Here is a 26,948-nt window from a genome sequence, read left to right as displayed (position 1 = left end):
GCTATCCCTACCTATAGCAGAGGGCTTGGCACTAGATGAACTCTAAGGTCCCTTCCAACCCAAATCATCCTGTGATTCTATGCCCAGAGCACCAAGGTGGTGGGTGCAGCTGTGTCAGCTGGCAGGGTTACGGGAGGCTGCTGCTGTGCTGTCAGGAGGCTGATGTTCTCTTAGCAGCCTCCTGAACATCTGCTTAGGGAGGGAAACAGGTGCACGTGTCTAGGTGAAACTACTCTGCATATTATCGACAAGCCATAATCCTGTTGCCACAACATCTCTCAGCTCCCTAGAGGGTGCCAGTAAAGAGGATATCATACTTTGACATGCTGTAATTGGCCCTGCATACGCTTTTGAGGCTCTCAATTTACACTGGCAACAAGTCACGGATGCAACCCTCATATTTTTCATAAATCAGCCACACAAAACTGAGTGAGTTCTTCAACTGTGCCGGGGTCCTTAAGCCGGGACCAAGACTGCAGATATCGGCTGCCCACTGACACAGAGAAATGCTGTCCTGCACCAGTGTGGGCATCCCATCACTTCTGCTGGAGGACAGTGGGAGGCTAAATGGATGATGATTGGAGCTGGAGCCTGGCCAGAACGTGAGGATGCTGCATCCCAGCTCGGGTGGCAAGGATTCTATGTGTCCACAGAAGGTCTATACGCTCTCTGGCCATCTCACCTCACACAGTGCTCTCCGGCATTACAGGCCCTTTACATTACTTCCCCGGCTAAGGGTCGGGCCCTGGAACAGGCTGTGGTCACAGCCCCAAGCTGCCAGAGTTCAAGGAGCATTTAGACATCACTCTCAGATATAAGGCTTGAATTTTGGGTGTTCCTGCACCGAGCCAGGAGCTGGACTCGATGGTCCTTGTGGGTCCCTTCTAACTTGGGATTCTATGAGGTCCTGGAAGCTTGCACCTGTGGGCTGAGGTCCAAGCCTGGCCCACCCTACAGTCACAGCAGGTGACAGTGTGGTTAGGTACTCTGCAATCTAATACATATTTTGTGGGTTTTCTGAACACCACAAGGCAAGCAGTCTCCTCAGGCCAAGCATTAGGCAAGCACAGTTATGCAGATATTTGGGGAAGGGAAACCAGTCATCAGAGAAGGAAGACATGATGTACAGTTCTGCTGCTGCTCCTCACAGTTGTTAAGGTGGGTGCCTTTCTTGCCTCTATTTCCTAATCATCAGGCAGAGGTTACAACACTTACCTTTATTAAAGCACTTTGCAATCTGTAACTAAAAATGCTCTGATACAAAGATGCTCTCTCTCAAGACTCTTCACATCACCTTCCCTCATAGCTGACAAGAAAATACAACAGCAGCCCTCTGCTAAAAGTTTACCTTCCATGTAGGGACCACTATCACTGTTGTGGCAATGACATAACTGTGTAGCTGTGTAGCTGAAAGTGCACTCCCCCCATCAGAGAAAATACCATACAAAACCCAACGTGTCCCCATTGCAAAGGAGAAGAGGTCTGCCAGCTGAGGGGCAACTGAGCTCTCCATGGCCCTGGGCAGCTACCACTGGGTAGAAGGAGCGGGTATGGAGAAAGCCATCAGCAACCCACAGAGTCCCCAGGGAGCCTGTTCTGGGCACAGGAAGGCAGCAAGGACTGCTGTGTCCCACTTTGGAGACCGTGACCCTCTGGGGAGTGCTCCTCCAGATGATGTGCTTTTCTGGAGAGAACTGGTGAAGTACTGCACAGTTTTCCTGGGTACTGCCCTACTTCTAAAAGCCTCCACTGGGATCTCACTGCTTGGAGGTGAGGGCTATAGGGAGAGAAGAAATGGGGACAAGCCAGCCTGAGCTCACACAGGGTTTGACAACAGGGATGGTGTCTATAAGGTCAGCCAGGAGAGACCTATTTCCAGAAGCCCCAAGATGATGTTCACGCATAGGACCTGAGGGGCACCAGTCACACTTCAGCACAGCTGACAGTGGCCACACACCCAGAAGTGTCTCATCATTTCCCCAAGAGCACTCTGTGCCCTAAATCCTACTTGCCTGGCTCCAAGAGACTTGTATGCAGGTGACCGCTCTGCCACAGGCTGAGACATGTTTTAACACTTGGCACCTCTGCCACTTCTTCCATAAAACACAGATGAAGAGCTTCCTCTGCCTTCTCATGTGTGTGTTGCAAGGGCACACACTGATGACCGTGGGGAACAGTGGCAATGGAAGCAAGCAAGCACAAGTCAGCACAGTGACCACATGACAAGGGATGGGTGCCTTGTGCTCACTAGGCTAGCTGAAAGCAAGTTAATGCACAAAGGAGAAGATGTAAGAGCTGCAAGAAGTGGCCCTTTCACAGAAGAGAGGAGCCTGAGGGATGGTGTTCACATTAAGGAGAAAGAGGAATGGGTCCTATGAGGAACTTGCTCGATAGGCTTAAGTGTTGCACAGAAATCACCGCAAAGACAAAGACTTCCAGTGCCAGCACAGTCTCCCAGAGGGGCCAGGAACATGGCAGCACAGCTACCGACTGCTGTTATTCTCTTTTAATAGAACACAATCCCTACTGAAACTGGATTAGTGAGTTTGCAAATTGCATTAGCCAACATGGGCCTCTGCTGGTGCAACAGGAGTAGGAGAATGGGAAATAGCATTAGACTTTGCCTGCCATTATTACTGCCGCTATTAACTTGTCACTTTACTGTAGTGTTCCTATAACAATGAATTATTGCCTGCAAACAGGCTGACATGATTGAATTACTGCGAGAGCAGCTCCACGGAAAGGAGAGGAAACGTTAACCCTTTCTGGAGGAGCTGTTGCCCCTTCTCAGGTGGGCCAGGCCTTGGTGAAGCGTGCATTTGTGACCTAGAAAGTCTCCTTAAAACCCAGGAGCATCTTCAGGCATAGCTGGAGAACGCTGTGTGGGATGGAGGAAGCTGGGAAGCCACTGGCTCTGGGGTCGAGGACCTGCAGCTAAGCCTTGGGACAGGCCTCACAGCCCCCCTGAGAAACCATGTCTCCCTGTAGAACAGCAAGGACTCAAGGACAATTTACCTTAGAGGAATAAAAACAAACACAGATATAACCCAAATCAAAATGCCCCACAGCTCTAAAATTAGAAACCTTGCTGTCAAACCCTGAAATAAATGTGTAAGTTGTGCAGGAGAGGGGAGGGGAGGGAATAAACGGCTCTCAGCATGAGTTGTGCCTGCTGTCAGAGAACAACGTACGGCTCACTGATCACTTGTAAATTAAAGTATGGAGATAGGATCACCAGAAGATAAATTCAGTACCAAGCTACAGCCGCCAAGGATAAAGAAAGGAAAAAAAAAAACCAAAACCACACAGATATTTTATCAGCCCTTCATCAGAAAGAATTCGAACAAAAGAGTACTACGTCAATTAGGAGCAAAAAAAAAAAAAGTAATTAAACATAGCCAAAGGGCAAGTTACAACACATATGGCAGCACCACGCACAAACCCCCATGTCATTCTGGAGTCTGGCTATTAATGGCCACAATTCCTCACCGAGTGTCAGAAAGACACCTGAAAAGTTCGAGGTGCATCCTAGCATAGAGCTGCTCCCCCTAACTGTGACTGCAATTTGTCCTCTTCCTGCTCACTATGTTTGACTAGTGCTGTTTCAGAGGCACCCACTGAACAGCAGGCTGCTACACATAGTGAGATGAGACGCTAAGAGTGACATGAAATGCCATTTTCTTGCCATCCAGGGAGATAGACCTCACATAGGATTATGAGGCTTTTTGTACTACCTGCACCAGCTCTGCCAGCTCCAGCTATCAGTGCACAGATACTGAGGAAGAGACAACCAAATCCATACAAGAGCTCAGTCACTCTGCTCATTGTTAATTATTTCTTTTCACCAGGTTAATTTGCTGCAGTGGGATCAATAGTGACATAAGGAATGGAACAGGACCATGTAACCAGCTTAAGTGCCAGAGCTAAGGATCATTTCCCTCTGCACAATCAAGTGCTAGATCAGCTCCACTTGCCTTGTGAAACCTAAACTCATGATTCATGAGTTCATGATACTGCTGCCTCCATAAACTAATTGATGAATCCATCTACTGTGTGGAAGAACAACTAAAAGAAATGAGCCATCTGACATTTCTCAACACATTGTCATCTTAAACTTCTTAAGGACAGAGGAAGTATTACAGCGGGATAGACTACAAATCCATCATTCTCTCCCTATTATACAGGACAGGGAAAACTGTAGGAATTTTCTTTGACAGCATCCCAAATTCCTATTTAAGCAAGTACAATGGCCCTGGGAGACAACTGTTACATATACACATTAAGATGAAAGACTCTAAGCCATAGATTTAGCATGTTCATACTCTCCCATTTTGACGTAAGCAGGCTGCAGCTTCAATGAACCTAGCATTTAAGTCTTCAACCAATGACAGAACAGGCAGAAAACCAAAAATAATCAGTCCCTTAAGAACCAAAGTTCTTGAAAAACACTGCTATAGAAATCGCCCTTATATGTTCTGCTGACATAGAGCCATTAGCTTCACAGGTAAAATTGCTGCTGGAAAAAATGGCTAGGCTTGTTTTACTGAAGTTATTTCCTTTACATGGGCATTGCTAAACCACCTGACTACGCAGGTGACTGTTGTGCTGAAGAGCAAAGTTGCTGAGAAGCCATCACCTGCAGTAGAAGACACCCCAGCCCATCAGTCGAACCAACACCCATGGAGGCCAAGAGCAGGGGATTCACAGTAATAGGGACTGGGCTACTCATCTCATGGAGCCCATCAGAAGGCCTTAGGCTCCATGGACTGGGGAAAAGAGAAGAGAGAAACCAGTGCTCTCTGCCCAAAGCGCTGGCCACCCTGATGGCTGCTTTTGAGAGCTTCAAAGACACGAGGGATGCACAAAGCTTTAGAGTGAGGAAATGCTGAAGGACTGCTCACTGCAGAATATTCTAGTTCAAGGAGAGCAAGCAGGAAATCAGTGAGAAGCTGAGGAGAGTGGGGAGAAGACATTCAAGACAACATCGAAGAAGTTTTATGGGCGCAGTCTGCCAATAGGCTGATATTCTGCTTCTGTATAAGCGTTCTCCAAGCAGCAGTGGAAGGCCACTCATGAGGTATCAGAGAGCAACACGGAATGCTCTAAAATGGAAGTGAAAAATGTGAAGTGCAAAAAGTAACTGGGAAGAACACTAATTTGAAAGAGCAGCGTATTCTGCACACAGCTCACATCTGATGTCATCAGTGTTGTTTGAGGGCTGAGAAACGAGACGTCCTGCAGTAAGATCAATGGGGACACATGAAGCAGGTTGAGCAGAGCTAAGGTCCTGCTAGGTGCAAGGATGCATTCCAGCTCCTCAGCTTCGTCAAATTAATCAGAGGTGCTTCACGCATTTAAAATCCAGCTTGTCGTGCTATGCTCTTGGGTGCATTTTGCAGGCTGAAGCCCCAGGGGAAGCCCTGATTTTTAACTGACTGCAGTCAGCAATGTGATCATCAGGCTTACAGCAACAGTTCAAAAGCAAACTTGCAGAGGAACCAAGTACATTCCCACTTCAGCGATGAGAAACCAATGGCAAGGGCAGGTGAAACCCAGCTCTGATCCCACAGAGCCAACATCAGCACCCCTGCCACAGGACCGGGAATGTCGCAGCACATTCAGCACGAACTCCTTCCCCCCACTCACAAGTGGGCTCATGTGGACATGGCAGTCTTTTTGTGGGAGCTTCCTCATGCAGATGTGTCCATGGGCAAAACTGCACCTCGAATCTGTATTTACAAAGCAATGCCCTGGAGACATTCAACGTGAGGCTTGATAGGGCTCTAAGCACCTGACCTAGCTGTTCATCACAGCAGAGTTAAGCCAGATGACCTTTAAAGGTCCCTTCCAACTCAAACAATTCCATGATTCTATGATATCAGAGGGTATGCTACACACCATAAGAGCAGTGAGAAGACTGGGCCCTCAGTATATGACAATAACAATACAGAGAGATGAGGGTGTTGGGAGCAGGTGTGGAGAAAAAGCACACCAGGGTACCAGTCCGAGATGAATAACTGTGCCAAACAGGCAGCAGCAAGTCCAGCTGCCCCAGGACACCCAACCCGGGCAAATGTGCAAGGCTGAGAGGCTGCCATGAATACGAGCCCAAGGGAAAAGAGGTGGAGGAAGCAAACCCACCTGTGCCAACTGGAGGAGAAAAAGGGCTCCAGCTGGGCTGTTAATGCAGGTCTGCACAAAGGCACAGCCCTGAATCATGCACAACCGAGCCCCCTCCTCCCACTTGCTCAGTGTGCTGAAAGCTGGCAAGGGAGGAGCAGCAGCGCTGAAGCAGGACAGCAGGTCTCACCTGTGGGCAGCAAGGTGGAAGGAGTGAAGTTCTGAGCACATGGAGGACAGGAGGCTGCTCTGCACCACAGTCACGACTGCAGACGAGCAGCCTCCTGTCCCTGCTGAGTGCCTCTTGAACTCCTCCATCACTCATGCAAGAGCACAGCTATTTGCCAGATGGAGCAGAAGGCTTTAAAGCAGGGAAGCAGTGCTGCTCTACAGAGCAAAACCACTCTGAGATCAAGCAAGCAGCAAACTTGAGATAAGTTTCCAGACTCCACTTGTGCACGGAAGTTTCCACCTCATTAACTTTTGTTGTTGAACTTTATTGTTGGATTCTGCCAGCAGCCAAAAGCACTGGGTTTTAAAGCATGCATCTTGTGGTCCACGCTCATTAGAGTCTCCACTGAAGAGTCTGGGAGTGGTCAGTACACCACTGGCCATCAATGTAGAAAAGGCCTTTTCCACATCCAAACACAGGAGGAGTCCTTGCACATAGACATTATTAAGAAACCAGAAGGAAGAAAGATAGTAGTACCCAATTTTTATCAATTAGAGAAAGTTTCACAGACCTCTGCAAGTGTCTTGGCAACTGTTTGAAAAATCCCGAATACCTCTCTCAATGTTAAGAATGCCATAAGGCAGTTTATTTTTCTTGTCCTTCCAGCATCGCCAGCATCACCACCTGCTTGGCTGCTGACCATGTCTTTAGAGAAAAGGATGAGTAGGATGCTGATCTGCCTCTCTGCAACCACCAGGGACATCTTGGACCACAAGGTAAGGGTCCTCTTCCCTCTCCTCAGGTTTCTCCAGCCACCCAAACTCAGCGAGGCTGCTGCCAGGGGTCACCTTTAGAGCAACAGCTCTGCACCCCTCCAGGCACAGCCTTGTCTCGTGCTCCCAAAGGCACAACTGTTCCCCTCCGCTCCAAGGCCAGCTGAGGAGCCTTCTCCTCTCCCTACATGTTAAGTTTCAAAGACAGCTTCTCATAAACCAAACTTTATGGAGCAGCCCCTGGAGAGACCCTGGAAGCTAATTAACGCTCTAATGAAGAGCCTGACGTCTTGTTTGCTCAATGGCTCCCAGGTCAATCAATCTGTCGTAGCCCAGCTTGCGAAAAAGCAGCAAGGAGCCCAGCACCCTGGAGTCTACTCAGTTCTCATCTCCCTTCACCCCTCCCCATCCTTCCTCCCACGTTCATTACTGTCAAAAAAACCCAGTAGCAAGAGGACAGATTTATAGAGGTGATTGCAGCTTCTCCCTTTGTGCCAGCCTCAGGATTAGTCACGAAAGGGCCAGCAGAGAGATGACGCCAGGAGGGAAGAATGGGAAGGGCAGAAGATGGGAAAAAGAAATCAACTTGTGGGCACAAGGTGGCCATGCATTTATCAGAGGCTAACTTTCTGCATGCAGCTTGCAGTGTGGGGCCAAGAAAGGCTGTGTCGAGCTGTACATGGGGATGGGGAAAGAGTGATCCCTGCAGTGAAGCCAGCCCACCTCCCCAGAGCCAGTTCCTGTGAAGGAGCTGTGATCAGACCCCCAGAGATCTGCCAAATCACCCCACACTCACTGCAGGGGAAAGATAAGTCAGGGAATGCACACAAGGACAACAGCAATTTAATACACCAGTACAAATCTGCTAGAGCCTTCGTGCCAAAAGAATCATACCCAGACATCCAAGCCTGCTCAGATCACAGCACAGCCCCCACCACCTACTGTGCTGCCAGGGACTGTCTGCTGCCCTTGTCTGTGTCCCACAGACTGCACAGACTCACACTGCTTGCAAGTAGCCTGCCCAGTCTCAGCTGCTCCACCTCTGTAAACTGGCCAGGGAGAACCATGATCTGCGAAAGAGCCCCAAACTAAGCAAGCCTGCCAAGCTCTCAGGTCCTCCCTGTCCCCCGTACACCTCCCGCATCCCTCTTGGGCTCCATAAGGCATCACAGGGCATGCGTTCTCCCAGCAGTGTGTGAGGAACTGATAAATGCACTTACACCTGGATTCAAAAGGAACCACTTGCACCGCATCTTCCTCTAACACCACAGCATCAGGGAGTGCTCTCATGTCCAACCCCTCCAAGGAAAGGGGTGCCAGGAACCCTCAGAGGAAGCCCCAACTTCAGGGGCTGAAAGACCCAGGGTCTGCAGAGCAGGAAAATGGAAGCCTCTCAAAAGGCTGCAGGTGGGAAGAGATCTTCACCCCAGCACTTGGGGCTTGCTCCAAGCTCAGCCCACGCTCCTCTGCGTGATCTCCTGCCAGCTTTGGCTTTGGGGAAGCAGCTGGCATGAACTGAATCGACTTATATTGTTCCTCCCCATTTGCTGCAAAATGAGCTCACCAAGAAAGAAACAACAGGCAGCTCACAAGCTGGAAGGAGAACACTGCCTTGGAAGGACATGAAACAGCTACAGGCAATCTAGCTAGTCACTCCTCTGGCCCAAAATCCTTCCCAGACCCCCAGAACCACCCCATAGAAGTTGCAACCCAGCACTCATTCTACGGCAGTGCAACTTGCTCTCCATTGAAAACACACAGCCTGTGGAAGTGTGCCTCTTAGCCTGACACTATGGAAGTCAGCCATGAAAGAAAAATACTGGAGCTTCAGGTATTACTGTTGCTGCTGGTGGGCATCCATCCACCAGTGTGTCCACCACCAAGCAACAAACGCCATGCCCTCTCAATACTTTGTTTTTCTACAATCTCTGACACATACAGATCACAACCTCTACAGGGCTTTTCTCCATGCTGCTAGTCCATGTAATAGCTTCATTCCCCAAGGGAACACCACACTTGAAGGTCAACTCTAGCTCCAGATGTCACGCAGGACACTTCTGCCATTCCACCTACAGACCTTCAGTTCAAAGCTGGGCTCTCACAGCCATTACCTGCCTTATTCCCTTGCAAACACCACTGCAAGACTGCCAAGAAGAGATGGCCAAAGTGCTGAAACAGCAAACCAGCACACCAAGAGAAGCTCTGGCACCTAAACCCTTGAGGATGTGGGACTTCACAAAGCGGAGAGATTAATGAAGGAATCGTGCAGACACTGTTATGCCTTCCTCACCATAACACACTTCAAAAGCAGACATATATCGACTGCCACTTCTGCACCTGGAACCTGTCAAACAGAAAGGTCACTCTGACAAATAGGGAGCTGAAGTTTTAAGGGAAAACCAAAATCCCAACATTAACTTGCAGTCTGGAAAGACATGCTAGCTCAATTTGCCAAAAGACCTCCAGACATGCCTTCTTCATTGCATATCCCCTAAGAGATCTGTAGTGGAGATAGCTCACCCCAAACTCACTGGTCTATGGGTCAAGGCGGGGGCTTAGGGCTAGTGGCAAAGGAAAGGAGACTGGGACAAAAGTCGTATCAGATTAAGGGGATGGGATTTCTGCGGCCACAGGCTTGGACTGTGACAGCATTCTCAGATGCTCAACTCTGTTCAGGGACCCAAACGACCTCTTCTGAAGAAGAGAGAGCAAGAGGAGCTAAGAACTATAGAGACCTAAGTCACTTGTTCTGTTATCCACTTGATGGTTACTACACCAGTAAAGGGGAACCAGCTGTCAGAGCATAGTTTAAATGTCCTCCTGGCCACACTGAGCTGTAATACAGAGGCTCTCTTCCTCCCTGTCTCACACACATACGCATGCACAGAGACATGCCATAAAGAAGCATATTACTCCAGGGACCATCTCCAGTCACTGCTGTTTCATAGGGAAATATGCTAAAATGATGAACATCAGAAACATGACCTTGAGAGCAGCAAAACGTCTCACAAGGCAGGATAATCAAGACAAATAGAGAAGATTAAACTGGAGATGAGGGCAAGGGAAGAGGAAGGGAGGGAGGGAGGCGGGAATGGAGGGAGGGAAGAAAGAAGGTAGAGAACTCATGAGGGAGCATGCAGCATCTCCTGACTTTTGCAAAGACATGCAGAGGGTTGGTGAAGGTGGAAAAGTACAAAAAAAGCTACTGAGGGAAGAAAAACAACCCTCAAGCCAGAAGACAAACCCTAGGGAGGCATTCCTCCGCACAGGAACAGGAGGGCAGGACTGACATTATTACAGAGACCTAATCCAAGAGTCTCGAAGGTGCAAAAAGCCTCATCTCAAACAGGAACTCCAGCCCTAAGGCCAAGGCAGCAGTAAATCATTCTGCTCAGCAGGGTTCCACAGCTACCCTGACCTCACGTCTTGGCAGCCTTCAAGGAGAACAAGGGGCACCACCCACCAAGAAGTCAGCAACAAAGCCTGCAGAAGGTGCCTACCACTATTGGCTGCACAGGTTTTCTCATAGGTTTTTTGACTGCCTCTGCCAAGCCAGATCCTGGTTGCCTAGATGGTGCACACTCCCCATTGCTGCACACCAAGGACTTGGTGACTTCCAGCTGGACAGGGCTCAGTTTCTAGCAGAGATGAAAGTCAGGCTCTTTAAATGCTAGCTGCTTTTGAAAATGTCACCAACAGTGCAAGAGATACAGCCAGTTACTAAGAGCTGCAGCACACCCTCTGTGATAGGTGTGCACATACAGGCTCTGGTGCAAGCATCACTCTTCTTTGCTCCTGTCCCTCTTGAGAGTCCGCTCTGATGAATGGATGAGGCATTCTGAAAGCCATCTTTGTTTCACAGGAATAGCCCACAGACTTGATTAAGCCTCACCCACCTTACCTCCCAGAAGCAAACCTTGAGAACAGCACACGAGGAGCAAAGAAAGTACACAGTTCCCAAAGGTGGAGAAAGAGACTCCGCCATATCCACCAGCAAAAAGTGCCACCCAAGTCTTTCCCAATGGTCTGACATCAGCTGCAGCCACAAGAGGGGTCCATCCTTTGGACAGACATCCACAGCACTGGCATGTCCCCATCCCATGATGCATCTCCCTGCTGCCACCCTGTGTATTCTCAGCACTTACCTGGCCGTAGGACCCTGATCTCCAGCAGGTTGGAGGTCCTGTCTGCCAGCCGAGTCCAGCTGCTGTTGTAATTCTTCCTCCAGAGCTCAGCCACACACTGGTACTTGCCAGCCTCCGTGTCGCTTGCCCGGCTGATGCTGAGGCGCACGTTGTTGCTAGACTCAGCCTTCTCAATGGCCGTACGTGTCCGGAAGCCCAAGTACCTGTCACCCCACTGGACCCCACCATCACGTGTGAAGGTGACCAGGTCATGAAACTCGCTGCTGCCTGCTGGCTGGAAGCGCCACGTCACTGACACCGGCACCCAGGATGGATAGTGTGGTTTGATGATGCACTGAAGGTCAAAGGACTCGTTGTAGGTTACCCCGGGGGTGCGGGAAATAGCTGTGACAGCAAAACCAGCCTCTGCAAAAAGAGAGAGAAAAGGGCCTTGAAGCACAAGGCTCGATGTTGCATGAGGAACAAGGATGTGCACTTGTAGGCGCCATGATTCACAGCATCTCTTCCAAGGGACCCTCCCCCCTTCTTCCCTGCTCCAGGTCTGCAGCTGCTCACTGCAGGTGAGAGAAAGGTGGGAGAAAGTGAGAAGAAACAGCTTTCTTCCACACTTTGGAGAGGTTATAACCTGGCAGAGGTTACGGAATCCCAGGATGGCAGCAATTTGAGTGAGAGAAGCTGGTTACTTCTCCACATAGCATGTTTTCCATTCTCTTCCAGATCACAGCCTTACAGTTCTATGATATATACAGTTATCCTCACACATGTACATCTCCACAAGCCAGTCAACATATTTTTACTTGTCTACCCCCAGTACTTTGTTGGTTAAGGGGAGTTTCAAACCAGCAGCCTATTAACAATTTGAAAATAGCAAAGATAACATATTCCCAGTTGACTGGCTCACATTTTGGGTCAGGGAATTTCCATTGCTCATTTGTTCCGAGCTGGAGAGAGAAAATACTTTCTGTTCTGATACTTCAGCACAGCCTGTAGACATAGCAGGGACCTTGTTCCCTGCCAGCAGCTTCTCCAAGAAGCGTTCATTTCCTGGAGGGCTCTGCTGGGTGTCCAGGCAGGCTTTGGTATTCCCTCCCTCTCTCACCTTGCTCGCCCTCTCCTTCCCATCAGTTGAGGACTGAAATCCCTTCTAGGCACTTGAGAGCCTCTGAAGTCCAAGCACAAGTAGTCTCACCTGAAAGCACATCTCTCTTCTGGCTGCTGCTTCAGAACCACAGAGTATCTAGATTTATGGATTTAAATATCATCTGTGCTGGTTCAGCTAAAGAGTCTTATACCCTGGCAGACTAGCAAGCGATTAGATCTTAACTTGAAATGTGAGTGTCAGTAAACCTACTGCATTTTTTTTTACTAGCATTTTTTGGTAGCAATAAAACTCTCTTATTCTTTCTTAGCACCTTCCATTTGAGTTTCTGAAGACATTTCGAAAGCATTAATCTGAACAAAAGATATCAAATTTGGCGGTAGCAAAACAGTATTTGGTATTTTCGTCACTGAACCTTACTGAGCTACTTCAGCTTTGTAAGTTATAGAATGAAGACCTTCTCAGCACTTGGCAGGACGTGCTCAACAGTCAGAAATTTCTCTGGAACAAAGGATGGAGGTAAAGGGACAACCTCCTTCCAATCCCACCTTTTGGAACTGCTGGGCAATTTCCAGCATCTTAAATTTTAGCATGACTAAAAATGATATGTTTTAAAATTTCAACTTCATCTACTCATTGTTTCACCTCCATAAACCTTCCGAAGTTGCAGAATAAAGAGAACGTCCAACACATGGACATACAGAAGGCCAAATGCCACTGATCCCAAGACAAAGTTACTGTCAAAGCCAGGTGAGAAGCTTCCTTGAGTTCTTCACAAAGTAATGTCCTTAACTGCCTTTGGATGCTTTACTGCAATGCTTTCTAGCTCTAAACAGAACAGCCTCTGAAAGAAGGTCAAAAGCAAAGGGGAGGAAAGGAGAAAAAAAGCAAGATTTTAATCAGAGTATTATATGACTTTAAAGTCTGGTCTCTCACACATCGTGCCAAAACTTAAGATTAATACTGTAGAGAATAAAAAAAAAAATAAAATTATATCTTGACTTTTCAACAGCATGCACCAATTGTTTATAGCTCTGGCATTCTGTAAATCAGTGGCCTTGCAGGAACAGTCATCAGTTCTTCAGTCTCCTGCAGAACAATTTGGGAACCAATCCAGGACTTGATATAACAAGGCCTGAGCAGGACCCAAGTAATACAGTCTGTGCAAAACCCCTAACATTCTACCTACCCCTCCCCTTACACTGATGTCGTTCATGTTTGAAACAGATGAGCTTTTTGGCAGAGCAGAGTTCCAGACTCAACGACTACGGCTTCTACTCTGGCTTGGCTTCAAGCAATGGTGCAGTTCTGGACCAGCTGCTCAGGGCCTCCCAGCAGAGGCAATGAGGACCGGTCCCATTACGTGGCTCCTGTGGGCTTCTGATGTCGCTGGAGGTGCTCATGATTTCTGGTGGGTGGGCCAACAGATACCTGGTGTTTCCTTCTCCTGATCTAGGGAGCTGAGCTGAGGTTTGCCCAGGGCACGCAAGGAGGTTTTGATGCACATGGGTCACAGATGGAGAACCACCACCTCACTTCCCACAGCCCAGCTCCCTTGCTGGTGGAACGTAGGGCACCGCGTCAGTGCAAATCACAGTATGGCCAGTTTGTTTCGTTGGAAGGACAACAGCCACTTTGCCTTCCTCAGCCACCCCCTACTTTGCCCCTGCCACAGCTACCCCTCAGATTTTGCCTTCAAACACCATAGGACACGCAGAAGTTTTGCACCAATATATCCAGAAGCTGCGGGTGGACAGCCAGTGCCTCCGTTTCACTGGCAATGGGGGTGAGCCAGGCTCCAAGGGGGCACAGCCCCTCTGCCCCCACACCTTGAGTACTCACCAAGAGCAGTGATGGTCACCGGGGTGCCAGCGTGTCGCTCCCCAGCTATTTGCCAGTCCCCATCCAGTGTCCGCATCCACTCGGCCACCCGGCACTCGTAGTGGCCCTCGTCTGCCCTGACACTGTTGAAGATCTCCAGGGTGAAGGAGCCAGGCCGGACCTGCTCCATCTGGATGCCGCCATAGCTACTGCGCTCAGCGTATAACGGCCCGGGCTGCAGGGTGCCGTCTCGATCCAGGCGCACAATTTCACTTCGCCGGTTCTGCTTGTCCACCAGCTGCCAGGCGATGGAGAGGCGGCTTTGGGGTCCCACATTTGAACGCACATTGCAGCCAAAGCGCAGGCTTTCCCCTTCCAAGACACTGCTGGCGTTGTTGATAATCTCCAAGGAGATGCTGGTCTCTAAGGAGAGAAACGCATACACACACAGGGGAGATGATACACACTTGCCACTTCTCAGTCTGCAAGAAGGACGCTGACGGCCAGAGAGGTATTCTACCAGGTGCAGGAAACTGCCCACGCATTTGGGTCCAGGCACGTCTTAAGCTCAAGAGTGACCACATCCAAAACCAGCCTGTGGGCAGCGAGCTGCTCCTGGTGACTTGCACATTCAAAGCACGTGTTTGCCAAAGCTGGGGAAAATCTCTGCCTATGGCTCAGGAGACACAGCCACGTTTTCTGGTCGCAGGTCCAGGCTGGGGTCTCAGCAAAGCTTGAGGGAATTTGTGTTGCTATAACATGCAGGGCATGCAACTGGTTTTGCAAAAAAGAAAAGCTTCCAACTCTCTGGGCTTTTCAGTTGGTGTCAATCTGATCAGCATCTTGCCACGTCCATTTCTGCAACACCTTTTGGGCGAAGCTGTTGCAAGCTCGCATTGCTACCAATACTAGAGGTAGCTATCAATGTTTAGCAACATCAAAAACTGGCATTCTGAGCTTCCCAGAGATGTGAGGCTCTATGGCTAGTTTTTCAGAGATACTGAGTGCTGGTTACTCCTATTGTCTTCCATTGGAGTTATGGACACTTAGCACCCTTGAAAAATCACATTTGTTCCTAGAGCTGGTGTTGTAAGAAATTTCAGCAATCATACGTGCCTAGCTTTGCTGTAAGTACTGTATTTTAGACAACTGTCCAGTGTGAGATTTCTAATTAGAGTAATTTTCAATGCCAAACAAATGAGACCAAATATTGGTAAGAGAGAAAATAATGAGAATTTATTTTGGAGAAGTGAGGAGAAAAAAAGCTAGAGGAAAGGGCTGCACTTCCCTACAAGCCTAAGTGAAAAGAGACAAACACTGCAGTAAACTTACTCCCAGACTCCTTCAGTCTGTTTGGTCAACCCCCTGGCCAGGGTAACTGGGGCAGCACTCTTGCCTAGTTTGCCATGCCAAGGCTACCTGCGTTATAGAGACCCCTCAAGTCAGTTGACCCTCTTTTCTCACTCTGCTATAAACCTTATTCATCACATCTGCCTGATAAAGACAAAAGGCACACAGGTGAGCCTCTAGCAGGGCTGTTAACCAAGGTTAACAGACACACAGCGACCACGACAGGGTTCCACGCTAAAGAGCAAAGCGGAGCTTGAGGAAGAGGTGAATCCTGTTTTTTTTTGCATTGCAGGGCAAAACCCCAGCACCCCGTACAACAACCAAACAACAGCCACTGAACGGTCTGCAGGAGCTCAGCAGCAATTTGGATAAAGTAGGGACAAGCCTGCTGTTACACCTGCTGAATGTTTCAGAACAGCTGGCTCTCTGCAGGGCAACGTGAGGGGAGAGATGCAAGGAGCAAGTCACACACACTTTCAGCTCATGGTCGAAACTGCCAGGCTGGGGTGATTACAGAGGTGGGGAGCATTTTCCTCCCCTATGAACCTGAGCAGCACACATCCTTCTTGCTTTACCCTTCCTTAGAAAAATGCCTTACCAATTGGGATTTCAAGCCTCCACAACATGCAAACTCTTACTCTCCCACTCTTTCCCCACTAAAGTCTAATTTGGGCTGGACACACCACGGCCTCACTAGCTGGCTGCCCAGCAGAGCAGGGTTCTTGGCAGTGTCCTGGGAGAGGGTGGTGAGGTCCCTACTTACTGAGAGGCAGGACGGTGATGGGGATGTTCTTTGGCCGTTTGCTCTCCTTGTCAATGAAGTCCCCTGTCACAGTCTTCTCCCGCTCAGTCACCCGGCAGTTGTACTTGCCACTGTCCTCAAGGCGGAGGCGGTAGATCTTCAGTACAAAAACATTGTCGCTTTCTTTGGCTACCTTGAGCTGGCCCAGAGCCTCACGCTGGGCAAATTCGTTGTTAAGCACCGGCACAGCGTTTGGCCCCAGACTGGCGATGAGAGAGCTGTTGAAGGCCCAGGAGATGGAAAAGTAGCGGTCAGGGATGTTCTGTGCCTCCAGGATGCACCGAAACTCCACCGGCTCGCCCACAATGTACATCCGCTTATCCGTCTCCAGCCTGACGCTGAACTCCTTATCTGGGGAGAGACAGAGCAGCTCAAGTCAGCTTGGCAAAGCCAACCTGGGGAACCAGCACACCTCACATTAGGTGGCTGTAACTTACTGCACTCCTGTGACACATGCATGCACCCACAATATGGAAGGCCAAGTGGTTTGCTTCAGCTGTGAGAGGCAGCTTGCTGCTCAGCAGCCAAAAATTTGCAAGGCCTCCTCAGCCAAACCGCCTTTTTCCCAGACCTTCCTCCTGGGAGCAGCTCTGCTGCCAGGCCAGGATCCAGTGGCACGGAGGGATGTGTTCTGGAGCCTGTTTCTACTTGTACCCTGCTCACCAGCTCAGCTAGGGGCAAAAGGCAGGGCCTTTGGGGGATATCAGAGGGGAAAAAACACTCATCCAGGTTTTTAGATCCTCAGCAGGAACCTGTGCTGCTGGCTGTGGAAGGATTTTGACTTGCAAATGGACCTCAGGGAATACAGAAACATTTTATTTTCTGCTCTGTCACTCCTATCTCCTCACTTCCCAAAATTCTCATTGCCTGTGCTAGCACCAAGAGCCCAAGGTATATGCTTCAGCTCCTGTTTCAATCCAGATCACTGGCTGCATAAGGCAGTAGGGTCTGCCATCAAGCTTCCTTGCTGCCTCGTTCTTCCCTGGTTGCTATTTGCTAGCATCCCCCCTGCCCTTCACCCTGCCAGCTCCTCTCAAGCAAGGTCATGTAGCAGAGGAGGGAGCATGGGCTGAGGCAGCCACAGGCACCTTCAAAGGCCATGCAGAAGACTTGTCAGGATGGCCAGGCAGAGGGAGACCCCTCACCTCACTCCAAAACATGGCTTTGTGTTGCCCTGCTCCAGGAGTGGCAGGAAAAAAAGCAGAGAATCTGTGGTGGAAGATGCTACTGGTCCAGGTCTCAGTGGTGCTGAGAGAAGTGGGTCTACCCTGGTCCATCTTTGGTTACCAGCAGTGAGGGACCTCAGCAACCCTTCCAAAAGCAGCTGCCACCCATGAGTGCAACCAAGTAGCGGCTGGGCTTATTTTAGGAGACCATAAAACCCCCATACACTCAACAGAGAACCACAGTCTGAGGCAGTGAAATCCCAGACCATGCATGGATTTGCGAGGCTTGCTCCACTCCACTGTTAAGTGTAATTCAGACCAAGGGAAGCTCTGCTGCTGGCCCTGCAGACTCATTTGTTTTGCCAGTAACAGCAAGCTGAAAGGGAATCTAACAACACACAGCGCTGTTTTCCACCTCCTCTGCTCTCTCCCACCACCCAGCCAAGCGAGAAAAGAGAAAGGAGACACTGACCAGTTGCTTGCACGTTGACGATGGTGCCCTGAGAACGTTTGCGGGTCATTGCATACCAAGACTTGTCCGGGTCCTGGATCCACTCAGCTGCTTCACAGTAAAACTCGCCTTGGTCTGAAGGGTGGAGGTTGTAGATTGTGAGCTTCGAAGTGGTTTCCCCCACCTTGTCCAAGCGCACGTCCCCTGTGGCGTGCCGTTGGGCGTAGGTGCCCCCTGCCCGCAGGACGAAGTCGCGGCTGAGGGAGATGATCTCCACGGGTGCCTCGCCGCCCCGCTGCCGGTACCAGGAGATGGAGACGTGGCTGTGCTGGGCCGTGCTCTTGGACACCTCACACTTCAGCTCCAGGGAGTCGCGCTCCACTCTGTGCAGCGTCTGCGGGACCGCGGTCACTCGTAGCGAGTCTGGGATCACTGCAGCGAAGGAGCAGAGCATTAGCGTGAGGGATGCTGAAACGCTGACCCAGGGAAAGGACTACAACCTGGATGCATTAAAGGAAAGGTTTCTTTTTATGCTTGTAATTAATCATGAGCAAAGCCTGTCCTTCCCAACCCCTTCTTGCCCACATCTTTCAGCCACTCCAATGCCCCCATTTGCCCTTCTCCCCTTAGTCACTGTTTGGCCAAACTAAATGTATTTAGCTCCTTTAATCTTCCCTCATAAAGAAGTCAGAAGATGCAATTCCCCTCTCCTTTGTTTATATCCTTTCACATCTTAATGACCCCCTCAGGCCAAGCAGAAGAGTTTCTGCATTCGGAGGGAACTGAATCCTGCATTCAGAGAAAACTGGCTCCAGTGAGGGCAGCAACTCAATTGCTGGGACAAAGTCACAGCCAGACACTGACTAACAAAACTGCCAGCCAAGCTTCATTTCGATTAACAGAAGAAAAGGGAGAAAATGCCAGGAGCCCAGCCCATGAGGAGCCTGGGCACAAGGGGAACTGCTGCTGCTGCTGCAAAGTCAATGGGTCACAGAACCAGTAGGCCAGGGCATGAAGCACTAACAGGGACATGGTATGGGACAGAAAGCTCTGTCATGTCTTCTCCATGGCAGTTTCAGAGGTGGGCACATCAGTGCAAGCTGAGGCCAGGAGGTATCCCATCCCAGCTGTGTCATCTCACTGTGCCTGCAGTGACTGGATGCAGGCAGTGACATCTGGAGAGAAGGGGACACATTCCCAGCAGACAGGCTTTCTTAGAAGGAAGTATTTCCTCGCTGGCTCGGGAAACATCGTACAGAAGGAGCAATGTAAGCCTTCCCCTAAAGTCTGCAGACAAGGCAGCACTAGTGAACCTGTCAGTGCCCACAGTTCCACCACGCACCAAGGGAATATCATTAACACATCTCAGCTCAGTTTCATTGACAACACTGGAAGATCTGACAAAACTGGTTACGTTGCCAAAAGCTGCATCTGCTTCATTCAGGCACTGCTAGAGAAAGCAATCAGTTGCCATGAAGACAACCGCTGGTGTTATTTATGGCAGCAAAATCAAAGAGAGGGAAGAAAAAAGCCACAAGATGGAGTAAACAAGAGGGAAATCTTTACTTGCCCAGCCCAGCCCAGCGCATTTGCTTTGACCAAGTGTGCATTTCCCAAGGAATTTACTGCCCCAGCAGTGCAGGGTTGGCAGCTGGCAGCCAAACTCACCAGCTCGCTGTGCCTGCACGGAAGACTTCAATTTCTCATTTTGAACCTTTCTGAATAATTTCCAGAGCAGCGCAGCTCCTTTCTCTTTGCCCTCCAGCTATGGACTCTCATAACTTTTCTTAGATTGTTTAAATAAATTAAATCCCATCACCGTCATCTCTCTGGAGTCACTTTCCCACTGGACTGCTTCATAGACAAAGCTCCCTCCTACACCTGCCTCCCTACAACGATGGGTGAAGGGAGTGCTCTGCCCACCCTCCTTCCTTTGATTTGAAAGCCCTGCAAATGCAACAAGAGGAAGCCTTTTCCCCATGCAAAGCCCATGGCAGCGGCTGCCCACGGCTCCCATGGTGGGAAAAGTGGAGGACTACAGACACGTCTTGCTCACCATCCCACTCCCCAAGCTGTTTACAGGCTGACACACCACCGTTGTGCCAACTGGATTCCATATTTCCAGGTCATAACCTGGTGGGAGGATGAGCATCTTACATACCGTGATTATTGCAAAATGCATTCCTGGTGGAAAACGCGGTGTGTAGCTCTGTCTCTCTGCTCCCCTCTCTCCTGCCCCATGCTTCTCCCAGCGCACAGCCTGGTCCTTAGCCCACCCCTCACTGCTGTCATGAGTCAGCAGGGTAAGAAATACAGCATCTCCTATTAGCCCTGAGCCACCAGCTGCTGCAGAGGGGGTGACCACAACCCCCAAGTTTGAGGAGCTGCTGAAATATTAGATGTCAATATTGCCACTAGAGGGTGTCAGGGACCCAGCCAGGGACAGGCCCAGAGCACTGCTGCCAAGAGGAAGAGGAGGAAGGAGCCCAGCTGTGCTCCCCAGTCCCCTCTTCCCAGGGATACCCGTGAGCAGCCCTCTGCTGAACACACAAGCTGCAGACAAACCCAACTCAAACACACACATCTCAATAAGGCACAGGTGAGGAGCACCTGTGAAGAAAGCAGGAGTATAGGCAGACTGGGAATGAAGATGTTTGCTTCAGGATAAAGAACTGGCTTACAGTCTCCAGGAGCACAGACCAGAGTCTGGACTCCCTACACACCTCAAGCTCTCCAACACACTTTCCTCCAAACCCCAAAACCAGCCCCAGTTCCTGAACTTTACCTCAAAAGGACAAAGAAAACCCAGGTGTCTCCCTTTCCCCATATTTGTTCTGGTTTGTTCTTGGCTATCCAAACCTCAATCACCCACAAGGAGTAGGCTGCAAAGCTGTTCTGTGCCAGCCACAAATCAGAGAGCTACTAACATCTCATGTGCTCCCAGGAAAGGCAGTGAACCTGGGTGGGATGCCATTTCCTTGTTAAGTGATGAACGAAGAGCAACAGGCTGGGAGCCAGAGGCTCGGGCTGGTAACAATCACTCATTTCTATGGCAGCGTTATACTGCAGGCTCCTCAGGGGTAAAGCTACTTAGAGAGGGCAGCCAGCACAGCAGGGCTATCTTGAAGGCCAAGCAAAGACCTACCAGCCTCTTCTTCCCTTGGGTTTCATTCTTGCTTTTACCCTCCAAGACACTTTGGAGGCACTGCATGGTGCTACTTTGTGTCCCCAACTGCCCAGTTCCAACCTTCTGGATAGAGCTATGCTTGCCAAGTGTCAAGTGTGAACTACTTAGGAAGAACAAATATGTGCACTCCCTACTCCTAGGGAGCTGCTTTTGGCTGAGAAATACTGCTCTGGATTTTAACAGGAATTAGTGCAAGAGTTATGTCTCCATCTGCCCTGTGACATCTTGCTGCCCCACAGGGATCCCAGCTCAGTGCCACCAACCCCCTTCCCATCCCTCCGGTTGTGTTTGCAAGACAAGCTGCTCAAGACAAAGCATGGTGCCAGCACCATCGGCTTGAGGCTGTTCAGCCTGGAGAAGAGAAGGCTCTGGGGAGACCCGAGAGTGGCCTTTCAGTACCTAAGGGGGGGCTGTAAGAAGGAATGAGACAGACTCTTTAGCAGGGTCTGTGGTAACAGGACAAGGGGAAATGGTTTCTAATTGACATGGGGGAGACTTAGACTGGATATAAGAAAGACGTTTTTTACAATAAGGGCGGTGAGACACAGAAAAAGGCTGCCCAGAGAGGTGGCAGATGCCCCAGAGACATCCAAGGTCAGGCTAGACAGGGCTCTGAGTACCTGATGGAGCTGTAGGTGCCCGTGTTCACTTCAGGGCAGTTGGACTGGATGGCCTTTAAGGGTTCCTTCCACCTCAAATGACTCTATGTGTGATTCTACGGTAATACAATTCAGAAAGGACAGGAGCCCACCACTCAAGCTGCCCTGAGGCAGCAGAAGGCGCCCTGATTTCCATTCCTTATGGAAACCAAATACCTGCATGTGTGTGCGGCACAGGGAGGGGTGGCAATGAGGCTGAACAGATACCTAGATTAGTGGTATAATCCTCTCCAGCCCTCATTCCTGGCAATTAGCTGCACATGCTGCTAATCCATACCTGCTGCAGCACACCAGGCACTTCCTACCTGGAATGCCTTCAGAGGAAGAAAATGTGCTGCTATATGCTGCAAAAGGAATGAAGACCCCCAAATGTCACCTCTGCAGGTGGACAAAACCAAGCAGATAGTGCACTGACAATACCTTCCGCTCACCTTATTCTCAAATTCCTCCTAGAAATCCCTGGCACCTTCAGCAGAGAGCAAGGGGAGCAAGAGAAATGGTCTCCACACAAAACTTGTCCTTTACCTCACCTAGCAGCACGTAGTGATGGGTTCCTGGTGCCACGAGGGAAATTCACAAGGGTCAACAGCCTGCTCGGGGTGGAGATTATTTTTCTCCAGCAAAGCCCAACCTGCACTGTCTTGTCTGAGAAGTGGGGATAGGTAAAGGCAGCTTTGAAATAAAAGGCAGCTGAAAAAATACTGATTTTTAAAACCCCTTTTAAAAAGAAGTCATGTACTTATTAAAATTGGTGAATTCCCTTCAGGATCCTGACAGGGAAGGCAGCATTTGTGCTGGGATACAAAGAAAAGCGGTCAGAACATGTTTGTAATTCCAGTGTGAACGTTTAAGACTTGCTTCGAATGAGAAGCCCAACCAGAGTCACTTTTACTTGCTCCACAACCAAGAAATCCACGGTGAAACACTGCAACTGTCTGCAATTATACCACTGCAGTATTCAGCAAAGAAAGCAGGAAAGCAACAAACCAGCACAGCCACAGCTCCCTAAAAGGGGCAGCTTGCTACCAACCCAGCCGCAAGCAGAGGCGAATGGGGAAATGAAGAGTTAAGTAAGCGAGATGGCACAGCAGTTGTTTCACAGCAGCGGCAATAAATCCCCAGATTACAATAGTAGCCTTGTTTGTACATTAATGACTGGCTGGAGTGATTACAGCGACAGAAACGCTTTTCTCAAAACAGCCAGACAAGTTCAGACAGACAGCGGGAAAGGGCACAGAAGACAAGAAAGTAGAAGAAAGGGGAGAAAAGAATCAGATGGAGGATGTGTGAACTGCAAATGAGCTCAGCTTTCTGACTCAGGGCCTGAACTTCTCCCTTGGTGCTGTGGGGCTTGTTAGTCACACCCACCCTGCCCCATGCTACCCATTACTCGCGCTCCTCCTGGTCCTGCTGTACCCATGCCCCAGCAGCAGCACGTTCCCTGCCAGCACACCCTATGTGCCACACATTAGGATGCACCAACTTATCCTGTGGAAGCATTCAGCTGCAGCATGCTGAGCCCCAAGTGAATTGGTGGGGATCAGTGCTCCTTCAAGTTGCTGCTGCCCTTTCCCTTGGCTACTCCTGATACAGGGGTAGTGCCCCTGTTCTGCCATGACCTGCAGCTCCTCTGCTCTCAGCCAAAGTAGCAAGGGGCAGGCTCCTGCCAGCCAGCTGCTTCAGCTCTCCCCACACACCCAGTCCCAAAACATCCTGAGGAGCATCTGGTTATTAGGACAGATAACTGAGGTGAAGAAGCTCAAGTGACTTCATTAAAAGAAAACAGAATGGGGAAGCCAGAAAGGAGTGGTGTGTGAAAGGGGGAGGTGGCACCCAGCAGGGAAAGTCATCATTTCTACATTAAGCAAAAATGAACCAGAGCAACGTTGGAGCCAGCCTTGAGGACTGGGATGCTCAGGACGCAAAAGTTTCCAAAGAGCCCAAGCATGTGGCAGAGACAGAGAGTAGGGAGGGAAACCTCCAAACGTGCATGCTTTTTTTGCAGTCCTGCTCCATGGTTGCAGCACTGCAGGAGCAGAGGAAACGACCTCCTGCAGCAAGTCGAGGTGACTCAGCTCCCAAATCCTTCTTCCAGAACTCACCTCGCTGAGGGTTTAGCGCTCCCTCTGATCCTGAGCTGGGCAGCCACCAGCAAGCCACTGCAGCTTATGCAAGCCTAAGCCACTGCAAATACAAGGGCAGAGCACACACCTCTTTCACACAGGGTTAAGCCGATGTGTTTTACTTAACAACACTTGAGAGCTAAGAGCAGAGATGTGGGAACTGACTGTGCCAGAGACCAGTGCCTGCCCGTCAGGGCTCAGCAGGCACATGTCAGCAACAGAGGTGGGCAAGCAGCGCATGCCTCCAAAAAGCTGGCCCTGGATCTCCTGTCCTGATTTGTCCATCCCCTCCAAAACCCTCCTTCCTAATGATCACCCAATAGAGCATTTTAGTCCCCACAGGCAAAGCACCAAAGGAAGGACAGAATTAGGTTTAATTTACATTACAGGCCTCATTCCTATTCAGCCTTTGTCTACATCTTAAGTTCCCAAGGGAAGATAAAATAAAAGTGCTGGCTTTCTGCTGCACAGAGAGGGAAGGAGAGACCAGAATCAAATACTCATGTTTGTCTCTAAGCAGACTGTTGACAGCCACAGGGTAGCAGATAAAGCCCAATCCCTCGAGACATCCAAGGTCAGGCTGGACAGGGCTCTGAGCACCTGATGGAACTGTAGGTGTCCCTGTCCACTGCAGAGTTGGGCTTTACGGGTCCGTTCCAACGCAAACGATTCTATAAGCAGAACGCAGAAGGCTCTGAAATCAAAGGACAAGAAGATCCCATAAAGACTACAATTGGATTTTTTTTTCTCTAACAGTCCCATTCAAAGCACGGAAATTGTTTATAATATAATATATAAATATACATCTTCACCAGACAGTAAGCTGTCTACCAAGCCGCAAAGTCAGCATGAGTTGGAGTTATTTCTGGAGCTGGAACGAAGGACATTGGCCCTTCTGGACATTTCCAAGTCACCTTCTTCCAACAAGGCCTTGGCAGCCTGGAGCTGTTACTTTGAAGCTAGCACCCTGGTGATGAATGAAAGGCACAGTCCATCTCTTGCAGGATGGAGGCCAAGTTCTCCAACCACGAACAACACCTGCTCTCTTCCTGCACTGAAGACAGCACAAAGCAGAATTAAGACAGGCAAATTCAGCTAAATAACTGACAGACTTCTGCAATCACAGAAAGGTTCCACAGATAAGTCCAAATAATATCCACTATTGCAAATCCATTTTCCCAATGAGTTTTTTTCTACTGTACTTCTATCATCTTGCCTCTTACACACACAGCAACAGCCACCTCTTCTCTTTAAGCTCTTCATGCTCCAAGCTTTTTCTAGCTCAGGTGGCAGTGATTTAGGACACAGGGGATAAGAACAAGAAGAGAGGAGCCAAAGTGCTGTGCTTGGTAGTGCTCTGGAGACTCTGTTAACAGCTGTTCTCCTGCTTCAGCTTAGCAATCAACCCCTCCACAAAAGCTAGGCTGGCTCACACATTTTCTGTTGGGCATCTTCATACTGAAAGCTTTTAATAAATATATTTTTCTTTATAACCCAGTGGTCTGGGCATCTCGAAATACCCAGTGCCATTCCCTTCCCTCAGACTCCAGCTGACCTCTCCGGTTGTCACCCCACCAACAGACAGCCACCATAAAATTGCTCTTCCTGCAGAGCACTGCCTACAGGATTTGAACAGCACCCTTCCAACAGCTACAGAATGGGACACCGCTTTGTCTACCAACTGTGCTACGTTTGAAGGAAGTGAAGAAGGGAACAGGGCTTCTTGAGGTGGTGGTAAGTTGCAAATGAGGACCATTTGATGGAAATGATGACACCTCTGCCACGAAGTTCTACACTGCTCTGGTAAGGTATGCAAAGAAATCCTTTTGCCTCCAGGACAGCTGCTCCGATGCCAGGCAGGCAGGCAGAAATGATTCACTCAGTAGTTCCTGCTGCACAAATGACATATCCTAACTATTTTTATGGCTTGTCACTAATACATCTCACAAAGACCAAAGGTCCTGAATTCTGCCCTTAGTGAATTCTGCCTCCCAACTTGAGGCACGGGCTGGTAGGTCTGAGTCTTGCAATATACTTGTAGGTCTTCTAGAGGTCAGGGCTCCAGGTTTTCCAGGCTATCCCACACACTTTGTAGTGCTGAACAAGGAGACGCTTTTAAATTTTAAGTATTCAGGAAATAAATTGTCCATTAAATAAAGATGTTTTTGGTGCTGCCATCATTAATCCAAAGGAACACACTGTATCAAAGTAGTGCATTAAAGCAAACAAACAAACAAACAAAAAAAGCAAAGAAAATAAGTCAAGAATAAACTAGTAAATAGGAAGTTTCTACGATGTCTCCAGTGCAGGATCAATATCACCGACTCCTGCAAAATCCAGGATTTTATTTATAGTGCTTCCAGCCTTCTACTGGTGAAACCTCTGAGCGAGAGCCAAGCACAGCTGACACACTGCTGTCCCCAGGTCTCCAGACAGCTCATTTTTTACCAGTCAGTGCCTGTTTTGCTACTGCATCAGAGTGCAAAAGGCGCTGAAAGCTGTCAGCTTCCCAGCTGCCGTTCACCGCCCTGTAGGTAAATGGCAAAATGACCAGCACAAAGCTTTCCGCTTGCTTTGCTGCTCAAGTGCTTGCCCTCAGTGGAGGCAGGCTGAGAAACTAGCCCAGGCAAAGCACAGATGCTCTGCTGGCTGTCACATGCTCAGGGGCTGGGAAAGGCAAAGCACAATGGAAACATCCAGTGTTTCCCATCCAGAAATGCCACCAGCTCTGCCTGCTCCTCACCTGAAGCTCAGCTTGCTCAGTATCTGTTCTCTCCAGCACCAACCAAGATAACAGCTTGTCTCACAAGCACCTATAAAGACTGAAGGCTCAAGATTCCTCATGCAGAGGAGCTATGGTATGCAAATAAAGAACATACTGTGAGCCTGATAAGACACATGATCTTGTATCGCCTATGTCCTGGGGAGACAACTTCTCTTAACTACCTGATCCAAATGGCTTTTTTTTTTTCCTTACACAAGCAAGCAGAACTGGATATGAACACAGAGAGATGAATAGTAGTCTCAGAACAAACTCTCACTGGTTTCATGAAACAGCTGAAAAGCAGAGGAGATACCCA

The 26,948-nt window shown here is 49.4% G+C and overlaps 1 protein-coding gene and 1 long non-coding RNA gene across 4 annotated transcripts in view; one reads left to right on the top strand and one right to left on the bottom strand.

Moving 5' to 3' along the window:
• Positions 1-26,948, bottom strand: part of IGSF3 (immunoglobulin superfamily member 3) — a 91,560-nt gene that overhangs the window by 11,625 nt on the left and 52,987 nt on the right. For 2 of the 3 annotated variants that reach the window (XM_090120737.1, XM_090120728.1), the window contains exons 3-6: positions 17,921-18,331; positions 16,244-16,633; positions 14,152-14,553; positions 11,211-11,615 (exon numbers count right to left, since the gene is read on the bottom strand). In XM_090120737.1, the coding sequence (XP_089976863.1) occupies positions 11,211-11,615; positions 14,152-14,553; positions 16,244-16,633; positions 17,921-18,331 (1,608 nt within the window). The remainder of the gene's footprint in view (positions 1-11,210; positions 11,616-14,151; positions 14,554-16,243; positions 16,634-17,920; positions 18,332-26,948) is intronic. The other variant, XM_090120738.1, reaches the window with a different exon arrangement.
• On the top strand, positions 14,563-17,972 carry LOC149919871 (uncharacterized). The gene is made up of 3 exons (XR_016458683.1): positions 14,563-14,641; positions 15,773-15,853; positions 17,890-17,972. It is a non-coding gene; the product is annotated as an uncharacterized LOC149919871 (long non-coding RNA).

This window comes from Phasianus colchicus, chromosome 1 (assembly GCF_987193195.1).
Source record: "Phasianus colchicus chromosome 1, bPhaCol1.hap1.1, whole genome shotgun sequence".
Taxonomy (NCBI): Eukaryota; Metazoa; Chordata; class Aves; order Galliformes; family Phasianidae; genus Phasianus; species Phasianus colchicus.
This window is presented reverse-complemented; position numbering and strand designations above follow the sequence as displayed.